Here is a 22573-nt window from a genome sequence, read left to right on the forward strand (position 1 = left end):
GGATTGTTGACGGTCTCTCTGGGAGGGTTTCTAGGTTAGTTCCTGCTGCACGTGGTTGGAGACCGTTTATTTGAAAGCGAGGTCCTTCCCAGAGTTGCGGTATGAATTTGTTAGGTCGACCTAACACAGCTTCTTTCCTGTGTTACACTTAGCTGTTAATGAGCGTCATACAGGAGGATTCTAGGTACCAGGGAGCCATTAAAGTTTTTGAGCAAAGGAAGGACAGTCTGTGTGTGTTTCAGGTAGATTCATCTGGCTCTTGTCTTTTGTGGCTTGAAGGGGAGACTTGAGGCAACAGACGATTTTACTAGCTTCCTAACTAGAGACGATTTTAGTGGCTTCCTAACTAGAGGAAAAGAAGTGAAACACAACACCATTTACGAAGGGGTCTCGCCCATAAAATCAAACCTCAGTCTGATGAGGCCTCTCGAATCCAAGTAAAAGAGACCCAAGGAAAGAAGAGTGTTTGGAGCAGCACAGTGGGAGGGCGGTCAGCCCCATCCAGACGGTGGGAAGCTGCGTAGGAAAAAAGACCTAGTTTTTCCACGATCCCACCCCAAATCCCAGGAACAAAAAAGAGGTGCTTGGAGATGCCTGCTGCTGTTAGCCCATTTCAACCTATTGGACCTCATTTAGATTCCAATTCAAACAAACCAAAAAGAAAAATCACAGGCAATTAGAGAAATGTGAACCTGTTCTGACAGTTAATAGTACTAAGGAATTATTGTTGATCTGTAGTATTTTTAGAGGGAAGACTCTTTTAAAGAGACACTTACACTGATGAAATAAAATGTCTGGGATTTGTTTCAAAAAATATGAGGGGAGGGAAATCAGGTACAGTCAGGAAAGCTCAGGGGGAGGAGACAGAGCAGAGACCACCGGCTACAAGTCAGTGATTGTTAAAGGTGATGGTGACACGGGGAGTCCTTTATTTTGGTCCATGTTTGAAACTCCTGGTAGCACAAATATTAAAGGACAAGTAAATTTTAAGAAAAGGTACTGAAAGCCAAAATGAGACTCTTAACTGTTTTCCTGAATTTATCTTCCTATGCAGAATGAAATAAAGCGACTGTACGATCAACTTAGTAAATATAAAACATCTTTACAGCAGTCTTTGAATGAAATTAGTGGCCAGAGTATTGATGAACAGCTTCAGGTAATCAAGTCAAAATAGTTAAACCGATCTACCCCGGGAATGAAGAGTTTTGTGCGGAAGCTGTCTTCTAAATCACTTCCTTTGTGAGCATTGGCAAGGCTTAAGTAAATAGATAAAAATGAAAACGATTTATGTGGAACCAGTAAGTTAAAAGAGTAAATTAAACCAACACAAGACCATTGTCCCCTCCCAACTGGGCAGAAGTGTAAGTTTGTGCCATGTCGGTGAGGGTGTTGGGAAAGGAGACCCCTCCTTCTCTCGGGAGGGGCGGTGATCCGTCCCCATCCGGCTTCTCAGGGTCACTGGGTTATGCACCCACAGCAGTTTCACTTCCTTCATTCACTTAGCAAGTATTCATTGAGCACCTACTATGTTCAGACACCGCTCTAGGCATTGGACTGGCCTTATCCTAAGGAAGACAAGTGCAAAGAAATAAATATGTATATAAATACTCAAGGATGGGCCAGGTAGCACTGCCTGAATCAGAAACCCTTACACAGCCCCAAAGCCATTAAGAGCTGATGGTTACAAAAGCAGTGGGGGGCCTTCCAGTGGCCTACTGTGCGTCAAAGGCTAAGAGGAGTCAGGTGTTGGTGCTGATGAGAAGAGCGGCTGAGAAGCTGCTGGGTGAGGACGCCGGAGGTGCATCAGCGAGTGTGAGGGTGGGCACGGATGCCTCTGCTGGGGTGAGCGTCAGACGGGCTGAGATCAGATCGTCAGCTGGGGCTCTTCGGCAGAAGCAGGAGGTGAGGGAAGAGAAGCGGGACTTTCATGTTTCCCTGATTTTTTTTTTTTTTTGTCTGTGCTGTTTAATTCTTTTAAAATGAATATATGTACCTCTCTGACTCATTAAAGGATTTTACCTTTCTGTGTCGTCTCTCACTTTAGAAGGCAGACGCGTGCACAGTGGAGCTGCGGAACTCCGAGAACCGAGTGGCAAAGCTAAGAGACGAAGGGGAGAGGCTTCGTTTACCTTGTGTTTTATTGCAAGAGGTCTACAAACTAGAGGTGTGTCTGAGTGGAAAACATTCAGTCAGGGAATTCCTGTGATTATAAGGAGGAAGACTTGACTTGCTTCTTCCATGAAGGGAGTTTAGATTCATTCTCTCATTTGGATTATTTTCATGACTGGATAAAGACGCTTTTTCTTTTCAGGATTTACTTGACAGTATGTGGGGAATCCTGAGAGCCAGGTACATGGAACTGAGCAGCCCTTTCATCACGGAGAGCCAGCAAGATGCCTTGTTGCGAGGCATGGCAGAACTCGTGGACATTGGGAAGGAAAAGCTTGCGCACAACCACTTACAGCAAACCAAGAGTAAAGCTGCCTTACAGGCTCAAATACAGAATCACAAGGTAAGACACGGGTCAGATTACCTTTTCATAGACTTTTAAGTCGTTCTGACTTAGCATCCATTTTCTTCCTCGGTGAAATATCCATTGATCATTGGTTCATTCACTCGTCGTTTTGACAGACATCTATTAGAGGGCTCCCAGTACACGAGGAACCCTGCTAACCTCTTAGAACATGATTGAATGGAAACAGACACATTTCCTTACATTCCTGGAACTTTTGGTTGAAAGATAAGGCATATTTATGAAGGAGTCCTTCAGATAGATTTAAAATTGAGATATGTGCCTTCAGAGCATTTAAGAGGAGAAATTGAATTCAGAAAATTAGGGAAGGCTTTCCTGAGAACTGAGACCACAAGAAATACCTCTGTACCTCCGGACAGAAATGTATACCTAGGGTAAAGCTACAATAACTCTTTCAGTTTTCCACTCATTTATTAAACAGAAACCTCATGATCACAAACTAAACCCCTGTAATAATGTAAGTGGTGATGTAATAAATGTAAGATAGTTCCTGCCTAAAGAAGTCTAGGCTTGTGACAAGTAGACCTTAGTCTAAGAACTTCAGAGGTAAATATTCTATAAAGAATGGAGGGAGAAAGGAGAATACTGTGAATATTCACAGTGTGTTGGGACCTATGCTGGATGCTGTTCTAAACCTTCACTGTATCTTCTTCAAAGAAATAGAAGGTATTCACGTAAGTTCCTCCACTTAGAAGGGGCGGCTGACTATAGGTGGAGGACAACCATGTGAAGCAAAGCCTTCCTCTGTAAAGGTTCTTAAAGTATTAACCTGGGAGTTTTTACATCCCAGGATCCCAAGAGACCTTGTCAACAAATTCCCTTTATTTGTCCATTTCATTAAATAGAAAATCAAGCCATAGTGTAGGAACCTCTGGCTGTTCCGTGTGTGGGCTTCTCGGGCTCACGCATCTATCCCTCCATTTTATTGTCTTGAAATACATCAGCCACATACCTACCTTTCTGTAAAGTTTCTTAAAACTCAGTAACGGATTTAGGATGCTCTCACTGGAAAAATTGAAATTGACTAATAATGTTTGCCCTTTTACATGGACCGTTTTGTGGAAAATGTTACCTACGATGATTTTTCTTCATGATTTGTTAAAATGCCACTAAAGACTAAAGGGTACACAATTTTCTTTTTTCTTTTCTTAAATGTTTCACTCTACATGGCTATCATGGGATTTGGGATTAAAAAGCAAATATAACTGTATAAAAGGTGGAAGTAATTTGGTCTGTAAGTTCTCACAGTGCAGAAATAAATAAATCTGAAAACCTTGTTCATTTTACAGCTTTTTTTCCAGAAGCTTGTTGCTGACATGCTGTTGATCCGAACATACGCCAATAAAATGCTTCCTTCTTTATTGCAAAAGAAAGAGATGTTTGGGGCAGAACAAATAAAAGAAGTTAAATTACTGGAGGAAAAGTCACACCAGTGTGGAATAAAGCTGCAGAATTTGCTACAGGTGTTTATTTGGGTTTTATAAACCTTGTACATAAGCCTGGATATTTGTACATAAGCCCGGATATTTAACTACCGCCTCCCAGTGTCCAGAAACCTCTATTTATCATGAAGCTGGCGTTAAATGGGAACTAACAATGAGGAGTGTGGATGCCTGTTCTAGCTCTGACTGCTACTCCCTGAGTGAAATATTTCTCATACATACATTAGGGAATGACCCAGCATCTTCCCACCTTCTCGGTCTGTGTGCAAATAAAATCAAGAGCACTGTAAGATCCTGAATGAAATCTTCCACATGAAGCTTAGTCAGTGGTTCCAAAACAGCTCTTCCCGAAGAGGACAGGCTGAAGTGCACCCCTGAGAGTCTTATCCCAGTTCACAGAAGAAAATTGTTTGCATGAAGTTCTCTCTCAGTTTTAAGGTTTTCTCCTTTAACTTCTTAAACACAGTGGATGGTAGCCCTTTAAGGAAACAACCAAAAAGCAAGGGACTATCCAGCTTTATTATGTGATCATGTTATTTTATGCTAATGAAATGAATTTTCTGACTAGTTTGTCAAATTGATATTTATAGCAGTATCTCATGGTATTAAAAAAAGAGACCCTCTGAGCCCAAAGAGTGCCCCGCATAGCAGAGTGACCCACTACTTCAGTAAATAGGAGAATTAATAAGGGGGTTATTTTTCCAACAGGTAATACTTAGTGTCTATAAGTCAGTTGTCTAGTGTGCTGAGATCCTGATGGTGGGCCTCTGTAGACACAAAGAGAACTAGGATAAGGCAAGACTTGGGCTAAGAAGATAGTCCTCCCCTGATGAAATGTAAGCCCACATTCCCCCGACAGTGGAATTATGCTCTTAGCAGCACAGTTGGGTAATGGTCAGTGGGCTGGGGGTTGGAGCAGGGAGGGGGGATGTAAGCTTAGAGGAGCCTCTGTTAAGAAGTCAGCCCCTTCCTTTCCAAGTAAACGAAAGGCTCTCTTCCAGCTCTGAAGTCTTCCAGAGGTGTGTATGCCTAGAGTATCCCTTTAACTTAATTATACTAGTCCCTACTTGGTTTGATGAGACAAGCATAAAATGTGCCAACTGGATTTTTTGAAACCGTCTCCACAAAGACAATGGAATGGTTTTGCATTAGACCTTGAGCTCTTGTAAGGGTGGCTTATATCTCTCAGAAACCCCTGGAATCTGTGTTTTAATTTTGTATGGTCTCCTAGTTCATTTTTATTCTTAAGGTTAATTTGGCCATTGTCTAGAACTATTCTAGAAAAGGACTCCCACTGACGTTACATTCTTGATTCTCTAGAAATGGGAAGAATTTGATGAAAACTATACATCTCTTGAAAAGGATCTGGAAATCCTGGTATCTACGTTGCCCTCTGTGAGTTTGGTGGAAGAAACAGAGGAAAGATTAGCAGAAAGAATTTCATTTTACCAGGTAATTTTGCTCCCATCACTTGGTGTTTTCTTTTGCTTTGACCAAATCACTCACCTTTGGAGGTGAGTGGTTTGAATGGAAGTGCATCACACCGCTCACCGTTAGACCTCCACCGGGAAACTGTGGATTGGGCTTCGGGCTGCTCCGTGTAGCCTCAGTCTGCTTTAGGGTGGAGGTCCTGGGTTTGAGTCCTGGCTCTCGTCTGTCCCTGTGTCACCCTTTTGTCTCCCAAGTCTCTCTTTCTTTATTTGTGGAATGTAGGTAATCGGGCTGGTTCTCCCTGTCTCAGGAGGTGGGTGTCAGTGGGTATGGAAACAAGTTAAAGTACAGAAAGAGCTTTCTAGAGCAGGGGCCTCTAAACCTATATTGGGTTTTCTTCAGCAAAGCCCTGTTGGGACACAGCCCGTGAAAGAGGCAATAATCTGTTCCCTGACACCAGCATTCTAAAAGGACTTCATACAAAATTTTTCTTGTGCAACATTAAGTAGTATTATCTTCAAAGTCTTTGTGCCTCCAATCTAGATGCCATAGAAAAGAGAGCACCTTAAAACTGCTTTCGAGTGGCACTGAGATCACGACCAAGGTAAAAATGAGTTTTAAGTCTTCTCGACAGAAAACCTAAATCACTTAGTTCTAACTGTGGAATATATGTCGTCAGCATCTGAGCTGTGCGACTGGAGGTGGCACTCGGACGTCCACTTCAGAACTTCAAAAGCAGGTGTGTTGCCTGAGTAGACTCTGGGATAGAAAATGCATAAAGTACTTGGCAGGACCCTGCCCTTCCTCAGAAGCATTTCAATTCCTAGAAGGAACATTTTCCAGAGGCAGTGACGCTGTAGTTGTGCTGGCTAGGTGCCTGGAAAGGGACAATTGATCTCTTTGCCGTGTCACTATATTGAGCATAACAGAGATAAATCTGAATCCTCTGGGGGCAGGAAGCTGCTGCTTAATTCTTTGTTAGCCTCAGGATTCGATGTACCCACTGAATAGCTGAAAGAATGCAGGGGAAAACAGCATTTTAAACCTCCTCGTAGAAGACTAATGATTTCCCCAGAAGTGATTGTGTCCCTTCAATTGCAACCTGTGAGGGGCGCCTGCGTGGCTCAGTGGGTTAGGTCAGCTCAGGTCATGATCCCAGGGTCCTGGGATCGAGTCCCATATAGGGCTCTCTGCTCAGTAGGGGGCCTGCTTCCCCCCCTCCCCCTGCTTTTCCACCTCCCCCTGCTTCCCCCCTCCCCCTGCTTTTCCACCTCCCCCTGCTTTTCCACCTCCTCCTGCTTCTCCACCTACTTGTGATCTCTCTCTGTCAAATAAATTAAAATCTTTAAAATAAATAAATTGCAACCTGTGATTCTGTTAAATTTAGATATTTTTTTAAGTGAAATCGTTCTAAGACTTTTAAATAAATTTGCCAGGCCGAAAAGGCCGATGTCTTGTCAAGCCCATCTCACTTACAGATTTCCTTAGGTCATTCTCGGTCCTCTGCGTCATGGAGAGATTTGTATCTATCAGTGGGCCATGAACCGTGGTGCCTTTGTGGCCCCTGGAGTTGAATGATCCTTGTTAAATGCTGTCTCTGCACCTTATGGGCTGAGTAGCCATCACAGTCTGTCCGGTGTATAAAATGGCATAACTAAAACTTCTCAGGGCTACACTAGGGGTGCCTGGGTGGCTCAGTCAGTTAAGCATCTGCCTTCTGCTCAGGTTATGATCCCAGAGTCCTGGGATGGAGCCCCATGTCGGGCTCCCTGTTACAGGGGAGCCTGCTTCTCCCTCTCCTTCTGCCTGCTGCTCCCCCTGCTTGTGCTTGCTCGTTCTCTCAAAGGAATAAATAAAATCTTCTTAAAACAGACAAACAAAAACTTCTCAGAGATACACTAAAGATGAAGGTCTTGCACTAAAGGCTTAGAAAATTAGAATTCTTTTGTTGTTTTTAAGATTTTTTAAAAATTTTTAATATTTTTTGATGTTGTGTTAGTCACCCTACAGTACATCATTAGTTTTTGGTGTAGGGTCCCATGATTCACTGTTCGCGTATAATACCCAGTGCTCCATGCAGTCCATGCTCTCCTTAATACCCACCAGCAGGCTCACCCCTTCCTTCACCACCCCCCCTCCCTCTGAAATCCCCAGTTTGTTTCCAGGAGTCCTTGGTGCCTCGTGGTTTGTCTCCTGCTCTGATTTCCCTCGCTTCATTTTTTCTTCCTTCTCCTCCTGTCCTTTGTGCTGTTTTTATGTTCCACAAATAAGTGAAAACATACGGCAATTGACTCTCTCTGCTTGACTTCTTTCATTTAGCATAATCCCCTCCAGTTTCATCCATGTCAGTGCAAATGGTGGGTATTCATCCTTTCTGATGGCTGAGTAATACTCCATTGTATGTATGGACCATGTCTTCTTTATCCATTTGTCTGTTGAAGGGCATCTCAGCTCCTTCCAGTTTGGCTATTGTGGACATTGATGCTAAGAACACGGGGTGCATATGGCCCTTCTTTTCACTATATCTGTATCTTTAGGGTAAATACCCAGTAGTGCAATTGCTGGGTTAGAGGGTAGCTCTATTTTTAACTTTTTGAGGAACCTCTACATTGTTTAACAAAATGGCTGCACCAACTTAGATTCCCACCAACAGTGTAAGAGAGTTCCCTTTTCTCCACATCCTCTCCAACATTTGTTTCTTGCCTTGTCAGTTTTTTGCCATTCTAACTGTTGTAAGGTGGTATCTCAGTGTGGTTTTGATTTGAATTTCCCTGATGGTTAATGATGTGGAACATTTTTTTCATGTGTCTGTTAGTCATTCATATGTCGTCTTTGGAGAAGTATCTGTTCCTGTATTCTGCCCACTTTTTGACTTGATTATTTGTGTTTTGTGGTGTTGAGTCTGTAAAGTTCTTTCTAGATCTTGGATACCAGCCCTTTATCTGTAGTGTCTTTTGCAAATACCTTCTCCCACTCCGTGGGTTCCCTCTTTGTTTTGTTGACTGTTTCCTTTGCTGTGCAGAAGGTTTTAATCTTGATGAAGTCCCAAAAGTTCATTTTTGTTTTTGTTTCCCTTGCCTTTGGAGACGTATCTTAAAAGAAGTTGCTGTGGCCGATGTCGAAGAAGTTACTGCCTATATTCTCCTCTAGGATTTTGATGAATTTCTGTCTCACATTCAGGTCTTTCATCCATTTAGAGTTTATCTTTGTGTACGGTGTAAGAGAATGGTCGAGTTTCATTCTTCTACACATAGCTGTCCAATTTTCCCAGCACCACTTATTGAAGAAACTTTTTTCCACTGGGTATTTTTTCCTGCTTTGTCAAAGATTAGTTGACCATAGAGTTGAGGGTCCATTTCACGCAATATGGTGCCCCCAGCTTGTTTTTCTCTTTCAACATTTCCTTGGTGATTCAGGGTCTTTTCTGGTTCCATACAAATTTTAGGATTATTTGTTCACACACTTTGAAAAATGCCATTGGTATTTTGATAGGGGTGGCATTGAAAGTATAGGTTGCTCTGGCAGCATGGACATTTTAACCATGTTTATTCTTCTGATCCATGAGCATGGAATGTTTTTGCATCTTTTTGTGTCTTCAGTTTCTTTCATACATATTCTGTAGTTTCTTGAGTATAGATCCTTTATCTCTTTGGTTAGGTTTATTCCATGGTATCTTATGATTTTTGGTGCTTTTAAATGGAATCGACTCCCTAATTTCTCTTTCTACAGTTACATTGTTAGTGTGTAGCAAAGCAACTGATTTCTGTGCATTGATTTTGTATCCTGCCACATTACTGAATTGCTGTATGAGTTCTAGTAATTTGGGGGTTGAGTTTTTTGGGTTTTCCACATAAAGTACCATACCTACAAAGAGAGAGAGTTTGACTTTTTCTTTGCCAATTTAAATACCTTGTATTTCTTTTTGTTGTCTGATTGCTGTTGCTGGGACTTCTAGTACTATGTTAAACAAGAGTGGCAAGAGTGGGCATCCTTGTCCTATTCCTGATCATAGGGGAAAGGCTCTCAGCTTTTCTCTGTCGAGAATGATATTTGCTATGGGCTTCTCATGGATGGTTTTTATGAATTTGAGGAATGTTCCTTTATCCTGACACTCCAAAGAGTTTTAATCAGGAAAGGATGCTGTATTTATTTTTTAAGCAATCTCTACACCCAATGTGGGGCTTAACCTCATGACCCCGAGATCAGGATTCACACACTTTTCTGACCGAGCCAGCCAGGAGCCCAGGACTTTTTTTTTTTTTTTAACTAATGTTGGAAGTTTTATTTATGCCTACAGGATCAGGTGGGAAGAGAGGGTTATGGATAGGAGTGGTGGAAAGGGCATTACAAGTAGAATTTTTTAGTAATTTCTGAAAGTCTTAAGTTAATTGGAAAATAGCCAAAGTAACATTTTGATCAGAATTTTTTTAAACCGAAATTTAAATAGCTGTCAGGTAAGTGTCATTAGCTGAACCCAGCAGTGCGAGAGAATTGCTTTCAGACAGAGTTCTCTTCAGGGGGTCATTGTATTGCAATTCTAAAGATTTTCTTTTCATGAAGTTGGATTAGTGATGTACTGTTTTGACTTTTTCTAAAGTCCTCTTCCTCCTTTCCCTGTTGAATCCTTCCATTTAGAAGACTCTAGAAATGAATTTTTCCCTAGTCTTTGGACCTAAGCAATAATAAAGAAATTTTTTTTTATCCCCTTCAAACCTAGTTGCCATGTAAAGTGCTTACCCGGGCCAGACAGGGGCACAGAAATTTGGAGGCTGGCTGGGGGTGAGGAAGGGGGGACCTGCCACAGGTGAGTGTGGAAGAGAGGGGGCGCTTCTGAAGGAGGCATGGCTACCCAGCTCCAGCCCATCGGTGCCACGTGAGAATCCACATCCCAGTTGCTTGACCTCCCGGTTTTCTCAGAGTCACAGGAAATCCTGATTACTATATTAAATATCCTGATTTTCAGAGATCATCTTCAGGTCACACAAAACTTGTCCGCAAGCTGAACGTGCCCTGTAGACTACCAGTTTGGTTTTTGCTTTTAGGTGGACAAGTTAACTCTTCGGTCTAAAGCTGTAAATTTTTGTTTTCTGTTTGTATGTGTAAGTCTCTAGAACAGAAGAAATGTGCCACAGAAGTGTGTTAGTCAGACACTCTCATCATGAAAGATGATCAGTAAAACATGAGTTGTGTTTCTTCAGCCACATGGCAAGAGCCTTAAGGGTTGGGAGAGTGTTGTTACTCTTTCTTCAGTAGCCTCTACTGGAGGTTTTTTGTTTGTTTTTTTAAGATTATATTTATTTATTTGACACAGAGGGATCACAAGTAGGCAGAGAGAGAGAGAGAGGAGGAAGCAGGCTCCCTGCCAAGCAGAGAGCCCGATGCGGTACTTGATCCCAGGACCCTGAGATCAGGACTTGAGCTGAAGGCAGAGGCTTAACCCACTGAGCCACCCAGGCGCCCCTACTGGAGGTTTTTAATGAGGTATTTGTGAATAGGTTGACTGGCTTCATTTTTCAATAATTCATTCTGTGACTTTACCTTTTTTTTTTTTAAGCAAATTAAAAGAAACATCGATGAAAAGCATGCCCGACTTTACCAGACTCTGAATGAAGGCAAACAGCTAGTGGCCTCCGTGAGTTGTCCTGAACTAGAGGGCCAGATTGCAAAGCTAGAAGAGCAGTGGTTGGCCCTAAACAAAAAAATTGACCATGAACTACACAGACTACAAACACTTCTCAAGCATCTGCTCAGGTGTGTTTTCTTAGGGATGGATTAATACTCAGATTTCCACGTGGAGAAAGACCTCAGAGGGATCCTGTGGTCACCCAGATTTTACATGCGGTCTCCCTGTTTCAAGGTTATTTGTCAACAATCTAAAGCTCTTGGGTCCCTCTTCTGGGCTCAGTGCCATCTGGGGTCTTTGAGGTTGATTTGCTAGACTCAGGATAATATGTAATCAGCTCTGTGAAAACTAGGAATTATGTTCTAAAGTTATACACGTTGCCTTTATACCATGTCCCTCTCCCCTATTCGCCTCCCAAAGTTCTTAAATTAAAAAATACTAACTTCAGCTAATAGAAAAGTTTCAAAAAGTCTTCAGAATTCTTCGGAGAATTTTGTTTGGCGGACCTAACCTTGAACTCCTTGAGGAGGGTAAAGAACGTAAAACATTTGAATCTCCTCATCTCTGACTCACAGGGAACTATCTTAACCTAGTTAGTTTAAAGCTTACTAGATGTCCGACAACAGATGAATGGATAAAGAAGATGTGGTGTATATTTACACACGCGCGCGCACACACACACACGAGTATCATGCAGCCATCAAAAATGAAATTTTGCCATTTTCAAGGATGTGGATAGAACTAGAGGCTATTGTGCTGAGCAAAATGAGTCCCTCAGAGAAAGACAATTATCATATGATCTCCCTGGTATGAGGAATTTGAGAAAGAAGACAGAGGATCATAGGGTTAGGGAGGGAAAAAGGAAACAAGATGAAACCAGAGAGGGAGACAGTCCATTAGAGACTCTTAATCTCAGGGAACAAACTGAGAGTTGCTGGAGGGGCAGGGGTGGAAGAGATGGGGTGGGGGATGGGCACCGGGGAGGGTGTGTGCTTTGGGGAGTGTTGTGAATTGTGAAAGACTGATGAATCACAGACCTGTACCCCTGAAACAAATACATTATATGTTAATTTAAAAAAAAAAAGTTTAAAGCGTTTAAAGTTTAAAACTTAACAAGAGGAGAAGCATTTTGCTTGGATATTTTCCTTCACCTCCAATAAATAAGTTGGTATGGAGCCAAGAACACTTTATTATATAACTTACACAAATGCTGATTATAGTTTTACTATAAACAAATCTGTCGAGAACATTTAATGAATAAAAGTAATTGCTGTCCTTACCCATGGGTTTATTTTTGCATAGCTGTAATAAGAAAATGTCTTAGACTCTAAAAATGCCCATTTTGTTATAGATTAGTCATCAGTCATAGAAGGTGCCAGGAGCATTAGATTTGGGGGATGGGGTATAACAAGGTGTAATCCTTAAAAACATGATTTTCTGAAGAATAGAGCTGATTGGCACAGGAAAACATACAGTAAAATGAGGAAGAAAATAGGACAATGATGCATATCCACCATAAGAGAACATTTCTAAATTTTCTTTCTCTCTCACTTTGCTCCTGTTAGTTATAACAGAGATTCGGATCAGTTAACCAAGTGGTTGGAATCTTCTCAGCAAACTCTGAATTACTGGAAAGAACAATCCCTCAATGTGTCTCAAGACTTGGATACAATTAGAAGCAACATAAACAAGTTTTTTGTAAGTTGTAATCAAATATGCTCAGATAATTTTTTTTTTTTTAGATTTTATTTATTTATTTGACAGACAGAGATCACAAATACGCAGAGAGGCAGGCAGAGAGAGAGGGGGATGCAGGCTCCCAGCTGAGCAGAGAGCCTGATGCAGGGCTCGATCTAGGACCCTGGGATCATGACCTGAGCCGAAGGCAGGGGCTTTAGCGCACTGAGCTACCCAGGCGCCCCTGCTCAGATAATTATTGTCAGAAAGAGCTATCAAGGGGAAATGGCCAGGGTTGATAGTGATGGTCTCCATAATCATTTGTGGATAAAGGATAAGACTTGGGCTAATAGCATTCTTCGTACTTAGAGCTATTTGTTTACGTTGGCCATTTATGTATTTAAAATGATAAAGTAGATTTTTTTTTTAAGATTTTATTTATTTATTAGAGATTAAGAGAGAGAGAGCATGAAAAGGGGGAGGGTCAAAGGGAGAAGCAGACTCCCTGCCAAGAAGGGAGCCCGAAGTGGGACTCCATCCCAGGACTCCAGGATCATGACCTGAGCCAAAGGCAGTCGCTTAACCAACTGAGCCCCCAGGCGCCCCGATAAAGATTTTTAATTGACCCTACAAAATACGTATGAATTTAAAACTTCCTCTGGCATGGGGCATGCTGTATACAGGCAGGAAATAACTCCCTGCATCCCCCCCCCCAAAAAAACTTAACAGAATTATTAACTCATAAATGTTAAAATTAATAAATACATGGTTTTAAATTGTCATACACAGAACTGATACTTCTACTAAAATGTTCTATGATTTTGAGATTTTTTTTAAAGAAAGCATTACTTTTGTAATACAAGTTTTTCCTTCCCATATTCTTTTCTCTCTTCTCCAATTTCATATTTTGTAGCAGTGATCTCTCACCTTGGTATTAAAATGTAAATATTTTAAAATATACTTGAAAACACCTGTGAAGACAAAGATTTCAGATATTTTTCGTTAAAAACTACTTGCATTTAGTTCATCTCATGTGAACTTTGTGTGCCGTTCCTTTTAAAGTTGAAGTGTTTTTTTGTTTTTTTGTTTTTAAATATTAAGTCACTCAAGGAGCAGGAATTTGATCTCTTTTGTTCCCTGTCATCCATCTGTCTAATGTCTGGAACAGTGCCTGACACTTAGTAGGAAAAATGTGTGTGTGTGCATGTGTGTGTGTGTGTGTGTGTGTGTGCTTATGAGGGCATATGTGCACACATGCTTTTGCGTACACACACACACACACGTATAGATAAACATGCAAACGTCTGTGATGTGAATTGAGTTCAGTGATTTTGCTTTGGACTCAAACTGGGTATTCTGACTCTTTGTTATTCTTTGCTGTTTTCAAATTCTAAACATTTCTCGATGTTGGAAACATTTCCTCCAGGAGTTCTCAAAGGAACTCGACAACAAGTCGTCCTTGAAGGCTGTGGTTGTAAGTACAGGGAGCCAACTTCTCCACCTAAAAGAAGCCGATACAGCCACACTGAGAGCTGCTTTAGCACAGCTGGAACAGAAGTGGACCACGCTCGTAACACAACTTCCAGATATTCAAGAGAAACTTCATCAGGTAGGTGTTCAAAGACGCAGCGTTCGAATTAGCGTTCACTTGTTAGCTCCCAACTCCTTTAAAATTATTGCTCTGACTCAATAATTTTCATTGACACCACCTATTTTTCCACTGGCTCCACTGAATATAGGTCTTAATTACTGGCCTATCCCCCAGTGGGATCTTTCTTAACAGAGAAATCAGGCTTAATTACTTTATTTCCCAGTTTATCTGCATCGCTGTGTTCCTTCATGTGAAGGTCATCATCATTGTTTTGGGGTCGCTTTTTCTGAGCCTGAATGCTGGGTTTGTTTTTGTGAGTCACCTGCCTAATTGTGGAGCGGGACCTTTTATCAAACCAGATAGCCTCTTCAGTGGATGCCCTGATTCATTTTTGTCAACGGCGGGTAATTAAATGGAAATCGCTTTGTCCTTGCAGCTTCAGATGGAGAAATTGCCATCTCGCGAAGCAATCACAGAAATGATCAGCTGGATGAACAATGTAGAGCGTCACATCGTGGGTGAAGACTCAGAGCGCTCGCTGAGTTCCGCACCTCAAGTGAAAAATCTGCTTCAGAAGTACAAGGTAATTAAACAAAAAGAGCCAGAAGCCTTTTCATTAAATAAGAAGGCAAGTCAGTCGGAAGGGAAAGACAGAACAAAGAGACACTTAGGACGGGATTTCAAAAAACTCACTGTAGCAGCGAGGAATGGGGTGGTTGGTGGGTGATTCGAGGCAGATGTTAGCCTACTTGCTCTTCTGCCGCCGGTTTCCTGTGGTGGCTCCCGTCACCACAGGGCAGAATGCAGGCTTGTAACTAGCTCTGGCCCCTCTCGACCTCTCCAGCCTCCTCTTTCTTCATTCCCCGCTAAGACCCTAGACACTGCCGGAAGCGAAAGAACCTGCCGTGTCTGGCGTTCTTCCCACTCGTGCTTCTGTGTGCACTAGTCCTTCGGGCTGGAATTTTCGTGCCCCACGTCTAGCCATAGAAATGCTCTCCGTCACCTTTCTGGAGTCTGCTCAGGTGTCACCGTACTTGGAAATCTGCTCCTGACTTCCCTGCCAGATGACTGGACTTTCAGGGATTAGGTGTCTCCACGGTGCTGTAATTATTGGGTGACTTGTCTGTCTCTCCACCTTGCCTTAGCTTCTGGAGAGCAGGGGCCATCCTTCACCTCCCTGAAATAGCTCGCCTAGCCCGATACCTGGCATCCAGTGAATATTAAGTAATTGTTCTTTGCGTAAGAGAATACATAAGGAAAAGTTGATTTCCTTCAATAAATAGACATGAAGGCAGCCTTCTCCGTGATGTTTGGTTTCATGTAGATGGAACTAACATTGAACAGGCCACACACAAGCATTTACTGTGTGCCAGGCAGGCCCGCCACTAGGAACACAGGAGATGAATGAAGACTCTGGTCATTGCCTTCAGAGCCCTCACAGGCTGGTGGATTGAGCCTCTGGTAGATGGAGGATGAATTCCTTAGTCATGAAGCGTGATGTTAGCAAGGGTTTTATCTTTCTGTGCTAACACATCCTCACTTCAATGAGTGGTAGCATCTTTAGAGGGTCCGCACTTCTGTAGTATAGGCTCTAACAAAGTTGCACATACCACATGGCTTTCTCCCTGCTGCCTCCTCGGCACATGGAATTCTCCAAGACACTCTCCGCTCAAAGTGGACATTCGGTGGGATTCGGGGAAGGGTTGGACAGAACTCCAGAAGGGTGCCCCTAGGGGAACAAATGGGAGATTGGGGCTCCCTAGAGTGCCCCAGAGGGAGGATCCTGTTCAATTACTTCAGTTCAGGTTTTGGTGGTTTAATTTTGTTTGTTTATTTTAGGAGTTCAGAATGGAAATGGACTATAAACAGTGGATCATTGACTTTGTCAACCAGTCATTACTTCAGCTAAGCACGTGTGATGTAGAGAGTAAACGCTACGAGAGAACAGAGTTTGCAGAGCACCTGGGAGAGATGAATCGCCAATGGCAGCGGGTACACGGAACGCTAAATAGAAAGGTGTGCTCACGTGTCACAGTTTGTGTGATTTGGCCTTTGCAACATACCGCTTTCTGAAAAATTTAAAAAGATACTCACGGTTAACTCACAAGGGAAGTCTAATAATCCCCTCCAGATAGCCCTTTTATGAAGCCTGTGTTCTGACATTCTTTGTTGGTGCCTCTAGGAGCCTATGAAGTTCTTATTTCTTTGAGGTTTATTAGTGGGAAATTGAGTTGGGCATCTGAAGAGGAGAAATTTTAAAAAGAGGTCAAGTATTATGTGAGACTACTCAATGGTTGGAGATTTTGACATTTTCTGTGAAAGTAAATGTTCAAAAATGGCAAAGCTATGACAGCTTTGAAAAGATTATGAAAAAAGAAAAATGTACGTGGCCTTGTGGTAGACTTTCATTCCATGACTCTGAAAAATATTAAGAAAACCTTATTCTTGGAGGAATATTCAGTATTTATATATAATTGATAGTAGCAGTTGGTTGATTTCTTTATTTGTAGAGAATACATACAAATGGATTTATACAATTAAGATTCAAGTGCATGAATGGACAAAGAACATGAACAGACAGTTCACAAAAGAGAAAATTTATAATTAGCAAATCAACATGGAAAGATTACAACTTCAATTAACAGGCATTCAGAGTAAACATTATGTAACATACATTTATTAAATTAGAAAAATTTAGTAAGATAAAAGCCCAAAGCTATCCTATTCATATGCAGATAATGGCTTACATACCCTTTTGAAAAGCATTTAGAAAATTTCAAGAACTGGAATAATAATCATCTTATTTCTTTACCTAGCCATGCCACCTCTTACACATTTATCTTAAGTGGCTAGCCCTTCAAAAAAGGGTAAAATATGCACACAAAGGGTTCAGCATTATTTATACTGGTGAAAAATGTAAAATGCCTTAATTTCCAAGTATACAGGAATAATCAGATTATATTGTGTCCATTTGATAAAACGTTGGGCAGCCTTTTAAATTAATAAAAGGCATATGTCATAGCCAGCTGAGCGTGGGCCTATGACATATTGGAAAAGGAACATAAAACTTTATATATCTTGTGACTATAACCTAATAAAAATTGTGAGCATAGAAATGAGAAGAATCACAGGTGCTAAAAAGTCATTATTTTATTGAAGTGATTATTTGTGATATTTTTGATACTGACTTAATTTTTAAGCCACTCTAATGAAGAGTGTCTAGGGAAAGAAAGTTTTTTTAAGTATATCAGTAGATAGTGCAATGAAAAAATACTGCATGTTACGAACACAATTTTTATTTTGTACAGGTATTGTGGAATTCCAAAACTGTCAAGTTGCTTAGGCTGGCTTTCCTTTCAAATGCCAGAGGGCATTTTAATTCTGTTTCCTAATTTATGAGTCATTATTCCACAGGTTTTTGGGAAATCTTATGCTAAATATGAGGAATCTGAAAAGAAACAAAATTATTTAATTAAAAATAACTGTCATGACATTTACATTTTAAAGTATGTGGTTTAAATTTTTCATTTTCTTGTAACTTACAGATACAACATTTAGAACAACTTTTGGAAAGTATCACTGAGAATGAAAACAAAATACAGATTTTGAACAACTGGATAGAGGCCCAAGAGGAGAGACTAAAAACTTTACAAAAACCTGCAAGTGTGATCTCAGTGCAGAAGACACTCCTGGACTGTCAGGTGAGAAGGCACGTGGCTCCTGTCCACACGGCGTGGCCGGGCTGGTTATGTGGTCGTGTGGTTCAGTCGCTGCTTCTGCCCCAAGGACCAGGGTAAGCGGCTGTACTTCTGAAGATCTTCTCCAAATCCCCAGGTACTTCCTTTGTTACATAAAATAGTCTTCCATGGGTTTTACAAAATTGCACACTGCTATTTTTTTTTCATGACAGGCAGAAGATGGTATTTTCCATTATCGTTGTTCCTAAGTCTTGAATGTTACTCCTAAAAGAAAGTGTTCAGAGGACATTTTGATTTGATGTTTTCCAATTTGTGTGTGTGTGTGTGTGTGTGTGTGTGTGTGTGTAATTTTTATTAACTTACTCAGTATTTACAGAATTACTCTTAAGGTTTCCATTATTTTTAGCGTTTCATTCTGTTTCTTTAGAAGAAAGTGATTTTCTTTTACCTGCTCTGTAATGTGTTCTGACAGGACCACTTGACCCTGGGAACCACTGTCTAAATCACACTTGAGCTTATAGCTCTTGGCCGTGCCCTTTGTTTTGCTTTGTTGTCATTTGCCAGGTCACTTGGTCTCTGAGATGCCCTCACCCAAGTGTTGGTTAATCTTCCTTGAGTACTGCCCGGATTTTGTCCCTCCATACTGAGAACACTCCGGCTGTCCCTGTCACTATAGCCGGCACAGGGGATGCTGCCTCTGCAGCTGCTGCGTGAGGGCATGACACGACTCCCTGTTGGGGCTGGAGGTCAGCTCACACCCATTTCTACTGAGAAGGTTCTAGAACAATACGGGGCATGCTAGGGGAGCAGCAGAGCTCATTAGAAGAGGTCTTGCAAGTGGTCCTGTCCTGTTTCTAAGGAGCCACTAGCCATTTCCATTTAGAATTCCTTCAGCCACCTCAGATCCAGTAGCCGACACTCCACAGGTCTGTGCTACACCATCCGCCACAGGCCACCATGGTTTCACTTGAGTTCTAAACTACCCACGGCGTGGGGTGTCCTCACTGTTTTCCAGATGAGAAAAATGGAGGCCTGGAGGTTTGATGACTTAAGGTCTACTCAGATGACCAATACCGGCAGGCACAGAATGGGGACTGGGTCTCCTGGGCTCTTCCTACTATACCATGATGATAACCACTTATTCCCTAGACTCTTCTGAAATCTAGATCTATGTAATGATTGAAATTATTATAAAAACTCATACTGTAATAGTTGCAGAAATTCAGTGTATGTTGATTAAAATGTGTTTAGGTGTGATGTTATTTAATTATGTACTCTAATGGCGTTTTTACTAGAGAAGGGCACTCTTCCTGTCTCTTACACCTTATTGTTCTCTGATATTGTGCATTGAAAACTTTCCCCTCTCACCCTTCCAGGATATAGAAAATCAACTTGCAGTTAAATCCAAAGCCCTGGATGAGTTGAGACAAAGTTACCTGACTTTGGAGAGTGGGACAGTGCCACTGTTGGAAGACACAACATCCAGGATTGATGGGTTATTTCAAAAAAGGAGCAGTGTTATCAACCAGGTACTAGAACTCATTTGAAATATACTGTTCCTCTTCATGTATTCTTTCGTCTTTTTTGGTTTTTGTTTAATTACAGAAACTCATGCCATGCTAAATAAAAACTGAGGAGTTGCTCAGAGAAATACGCAAGTAGAGAAAAGCATTTTAAATCCCATTGTTTTTGCCCTGGATAATTAGAGGTAGAGCCACCAGTTCCAACACCATTGGCAAGCTAGAAATTCATTTGGTTATCTTTGTTTTGTCTAATGTACTCACAGACAAAGATGTCTCCACTCCCCAACCCAACAAGCATCTGGCACTATTTCCTGGCCACATACACAGGAGCTGCTAAGAAAAAGCATGTCCAGGGAGGTGCCTCAGGGAGGGAGTGATCCTGTCTCCTGTAGCCTCTATTAAGTCAGAAGTGTGGTCAGCATATGGAGAACTTCAGAGGTGGGGAGAAGCACAGCATGTGTTGAAGAGGAAGCGTGTAAAAAATGCCTCATCGTTTTATGAAACAGGTCTTATTTTTTTAAAATACTTTTTATTCATTTGAGAGAGAGTAAGCAAGAGAGCACAAGCCAGGGAGGGGCAAAGGGAGAGAGAGGAGCAGACTCCCTGCTGAGCAGGGCCACCACCCTGTGGGACTCCATCCCAGGATCCTGGGATGGTAACCTGAGCTGAAGGCAGACCCTTCACCAACTGAGCCACCCAGGAACCATGGAAGACATGTTAAAGTCTGCATTTACCCCTTCTAGGAGTTAGAGCACCAAAAGAGCAAAGACAGGCATCAGTGTATATTACAACTTTCATGGTTCCCCACAAATGGAGAGAAAAACTATAAATATTAGCCAATTGTATAGGTGTGTCCATACTTCCCAGAGGTCCTTATTGTGGATTTATTTGTTGTCTTCTAAAAGCTACTTTTGACCATTTGCTCCAAGAGGGAATTGGGAATAGCCTTTATGACTGAAACTCATAGTTGACCCTCAACCTCCTTTCTCCCTTAGAACTCAGGCAGGAAAACAGAGATGAGCTTAACACACCTTGTGTGAGTCATTTGTTAAATGTATCTTCTGTGAGGCACTGGGCTCACTGCCAACAGTACAAAGATAAACAAGAAAATAAATGTATCCCACACAAAGAGCTCCCTGGAGGAAACATACTTGAACAGATCATCACAACACAGTGGATTATAATAAAAATGTAGGGTAAAAAAGATTGAGATAATGCAAGTTAAAAAAACATGCAGATGGTACTAACCATAGAAGATAGATGTATAGATAAATGGACTAGAACTAAGAGTCCAGAAATAAACCCTCAAATTACAGTCAACTAATTCTTAGACAAGGATATCAAGACAGTTCCAGGGTAGGGAGATAGTCTTTTCAAAATATGGTTCTAGGAGAGCTGTATATCCACATTCAAAAGAATGAAGTTAGACCTATACCTTCATACCTTGTATAAAAATTAAATCGATCAAAGGTACAAGAGCTGAAACTATAAAACTCTTAGAAGAAAACCTGGGTCTAAATCTGCGTCAGTAGATTAGGCGATAGTTTCTTGGGTATAACACCAGTAGCATAAACAATGAAAGAAAAAATAAGGTGGACTTCATCAACACTAAACACTTTTGTGTTTGAAAGGACACCATCACCAAAGTGAAGTGACACACCACAAAATAGAAGAAAATATTTGCATGGTTAGGGGCTTGAATCTACAATATAGAAAGGACACATGACCGAAGGGAAAACATGAGTGAGTGATCTGAATAGCTATTTCCCTAAAGAATATATGAATGGCCAATAAGTACCTGAAAAGGTGCTCAATATTATTAATCAAGGAAATGCAAAGCAAAGCCACAATGAAACACTGCTTTACACCCCCCTCAGTCGTGGTAATAATAAGGCAGACAAACAAATGTTAGCAAGGGTATGGAGGCATTGAAACCCATCCTGCTGGTGAATGCAGGAGGGAGCAGCTGCTTTAGAGAAAGCCTGGCAGGTCCTAAAATGCTTAAACATAGACTTACTGTATGACTCAGCAACTTTACTCCCAACTGTCTACCCAAGAGAAATGAGAACAAATGTCTACACCAAAAACTTACGCATGAATGTTCCTCGCAGAATGATTCATAATAGCTAAGAAGTAGACACAATCCAAGTGTCCCTCGACTTACGAATGGATAAATAAATGGTATATCCATGCAATGAGATATTACTCAGCCATAAAAGGGAATGAAGTACTGACAGTGACTACATTGATGGCCTGGAAAACATGCTAAGTGAAAGGAGGCAGTCACCGAAGACTATGTATTGTATTTCTCTAGGGAGCAAAGCTAGATTATGGCTGTGGAAGAGTTGGCGAAGAATGAGGAGAGGCTGCCGATTGGGTGGGTTTTCTTTTTGGGGTGATGTTCTAAAACTGATGATGGTGATTGTATACTTTAAATAGGGGAGTCATATGGAATGTAAGTTATATCTCAATGCTACATCTTTTTTTTTTTAAGATTTTATGTATTTATTTGACAGAGATCACAAGCAGGCAGAGAGACAGGCAAGGGGTGGGCGAAGCAGGCTCCCTGCTGAGCAGAGAGCCCAATGCAGGGCTCAGTCCCAGGACCCTAAGATCATGACCTGAGTTGAAGGCAGAGGCTTAACCCACTGAGCCAGGCACCCCTCAGTGCTATTTTTCTTATTAATTTATTTTTTAAAGTATATCTCTCTACCTAATGTGGGGCTTGAACTCATGACCTCTGAGATCAGAGTTGCATGCTCTACTGACTGAGCCAGCCAAGTGCCCCAAAGTTTTTTTTTGTTTTGTTTTGTTTTTTAATGCAGAAAATACAAAACCTAGACCATCCATTCATAAGTATTCCAAAGTCAGTAGAGCCCCATCTTTAAGAGCAAGGGCTTTGATTCTCTCTCTGAATAGAAAATGGGGCTGCCAGATTTTTATCTGTTTCCCAGGGCAGGTACTTAACCTCTCTATGGCTCAATTTCCTGGTCTGTAAAATAGGGGTGATCATACTAGATTTTAGCAATGTCTCTGCTGCCCTACTGGCTGATTC

At 41.5% G+C, this 22573-nt stretch overlaps 1 protein-coding gene across 14 annotated transcripts in view; it reads left to right on the plus strand.

Annotated features, from left to right (window-relative positions):
- Positions 1-22573, plus strand: part of SYNE2 (spectrin repeat containing nuclear envelope protein 2) — a 330781-nt gene that overhangs the window by 241280 nt on the left and 66928 nt on the right. For all 14 annotated transcript variants that reach the window (XM_004738910.3, XM_004738907.3, XM_045070315.1 and 11 more), the window contains 12 exons: positions 1055-1156; positions 2045-2164; positions 2312-2512; positions 3823-3996; positions 5296-5427; positions 10961-11157; positions 12595-12727; positions 14133-14315; positions 14734-14880; positions 16137-16313; positions 17843-17998; positions 19372-19524. In XM_004738910.3, coding sequence (XP_004738967.1) covers positions 1055-1156; positions 2045-2164; positions 2312-2512; positions 3823-3996; positions 5296-5427; positions 10961-11157; positions 12595-12727; positions 14133-14315; positions 14734-14880; positions 16137-16313; positions 17843-17998; positions 19372-19524 — 1875 coding nt within the window. The remainder of the gene's footprint in view (positions 1-1054; positions 1157-2044; positions 2165-2311; positions 2513-3822; positions 3997-5295; positions 5428-10960; positions 11158-12594; positions 12728-14132; positions 14316-14733; positions 14881-16136; positions 16314-17842; positions 17999-19371; positions 19525-22573) is intronic.

Source organism: Mustela putorius, unplaced genomic scaffold (genome assembly GCF_011764305.1).
Source record: "Mustela putorius furo isolate JIRA1106 unplaced genomic scaffold, ASM1176430v1.1 tig00000129_pilon_pilon_pilon, whole genome shotgun sequence".
Classification (NCBI taxonomy): domain Eukaryota; kingdom Metazoa; phylum Chordata; class Mammalia; order Carnivora; family Mustelidae; genus Mustela; species Mustela putorius.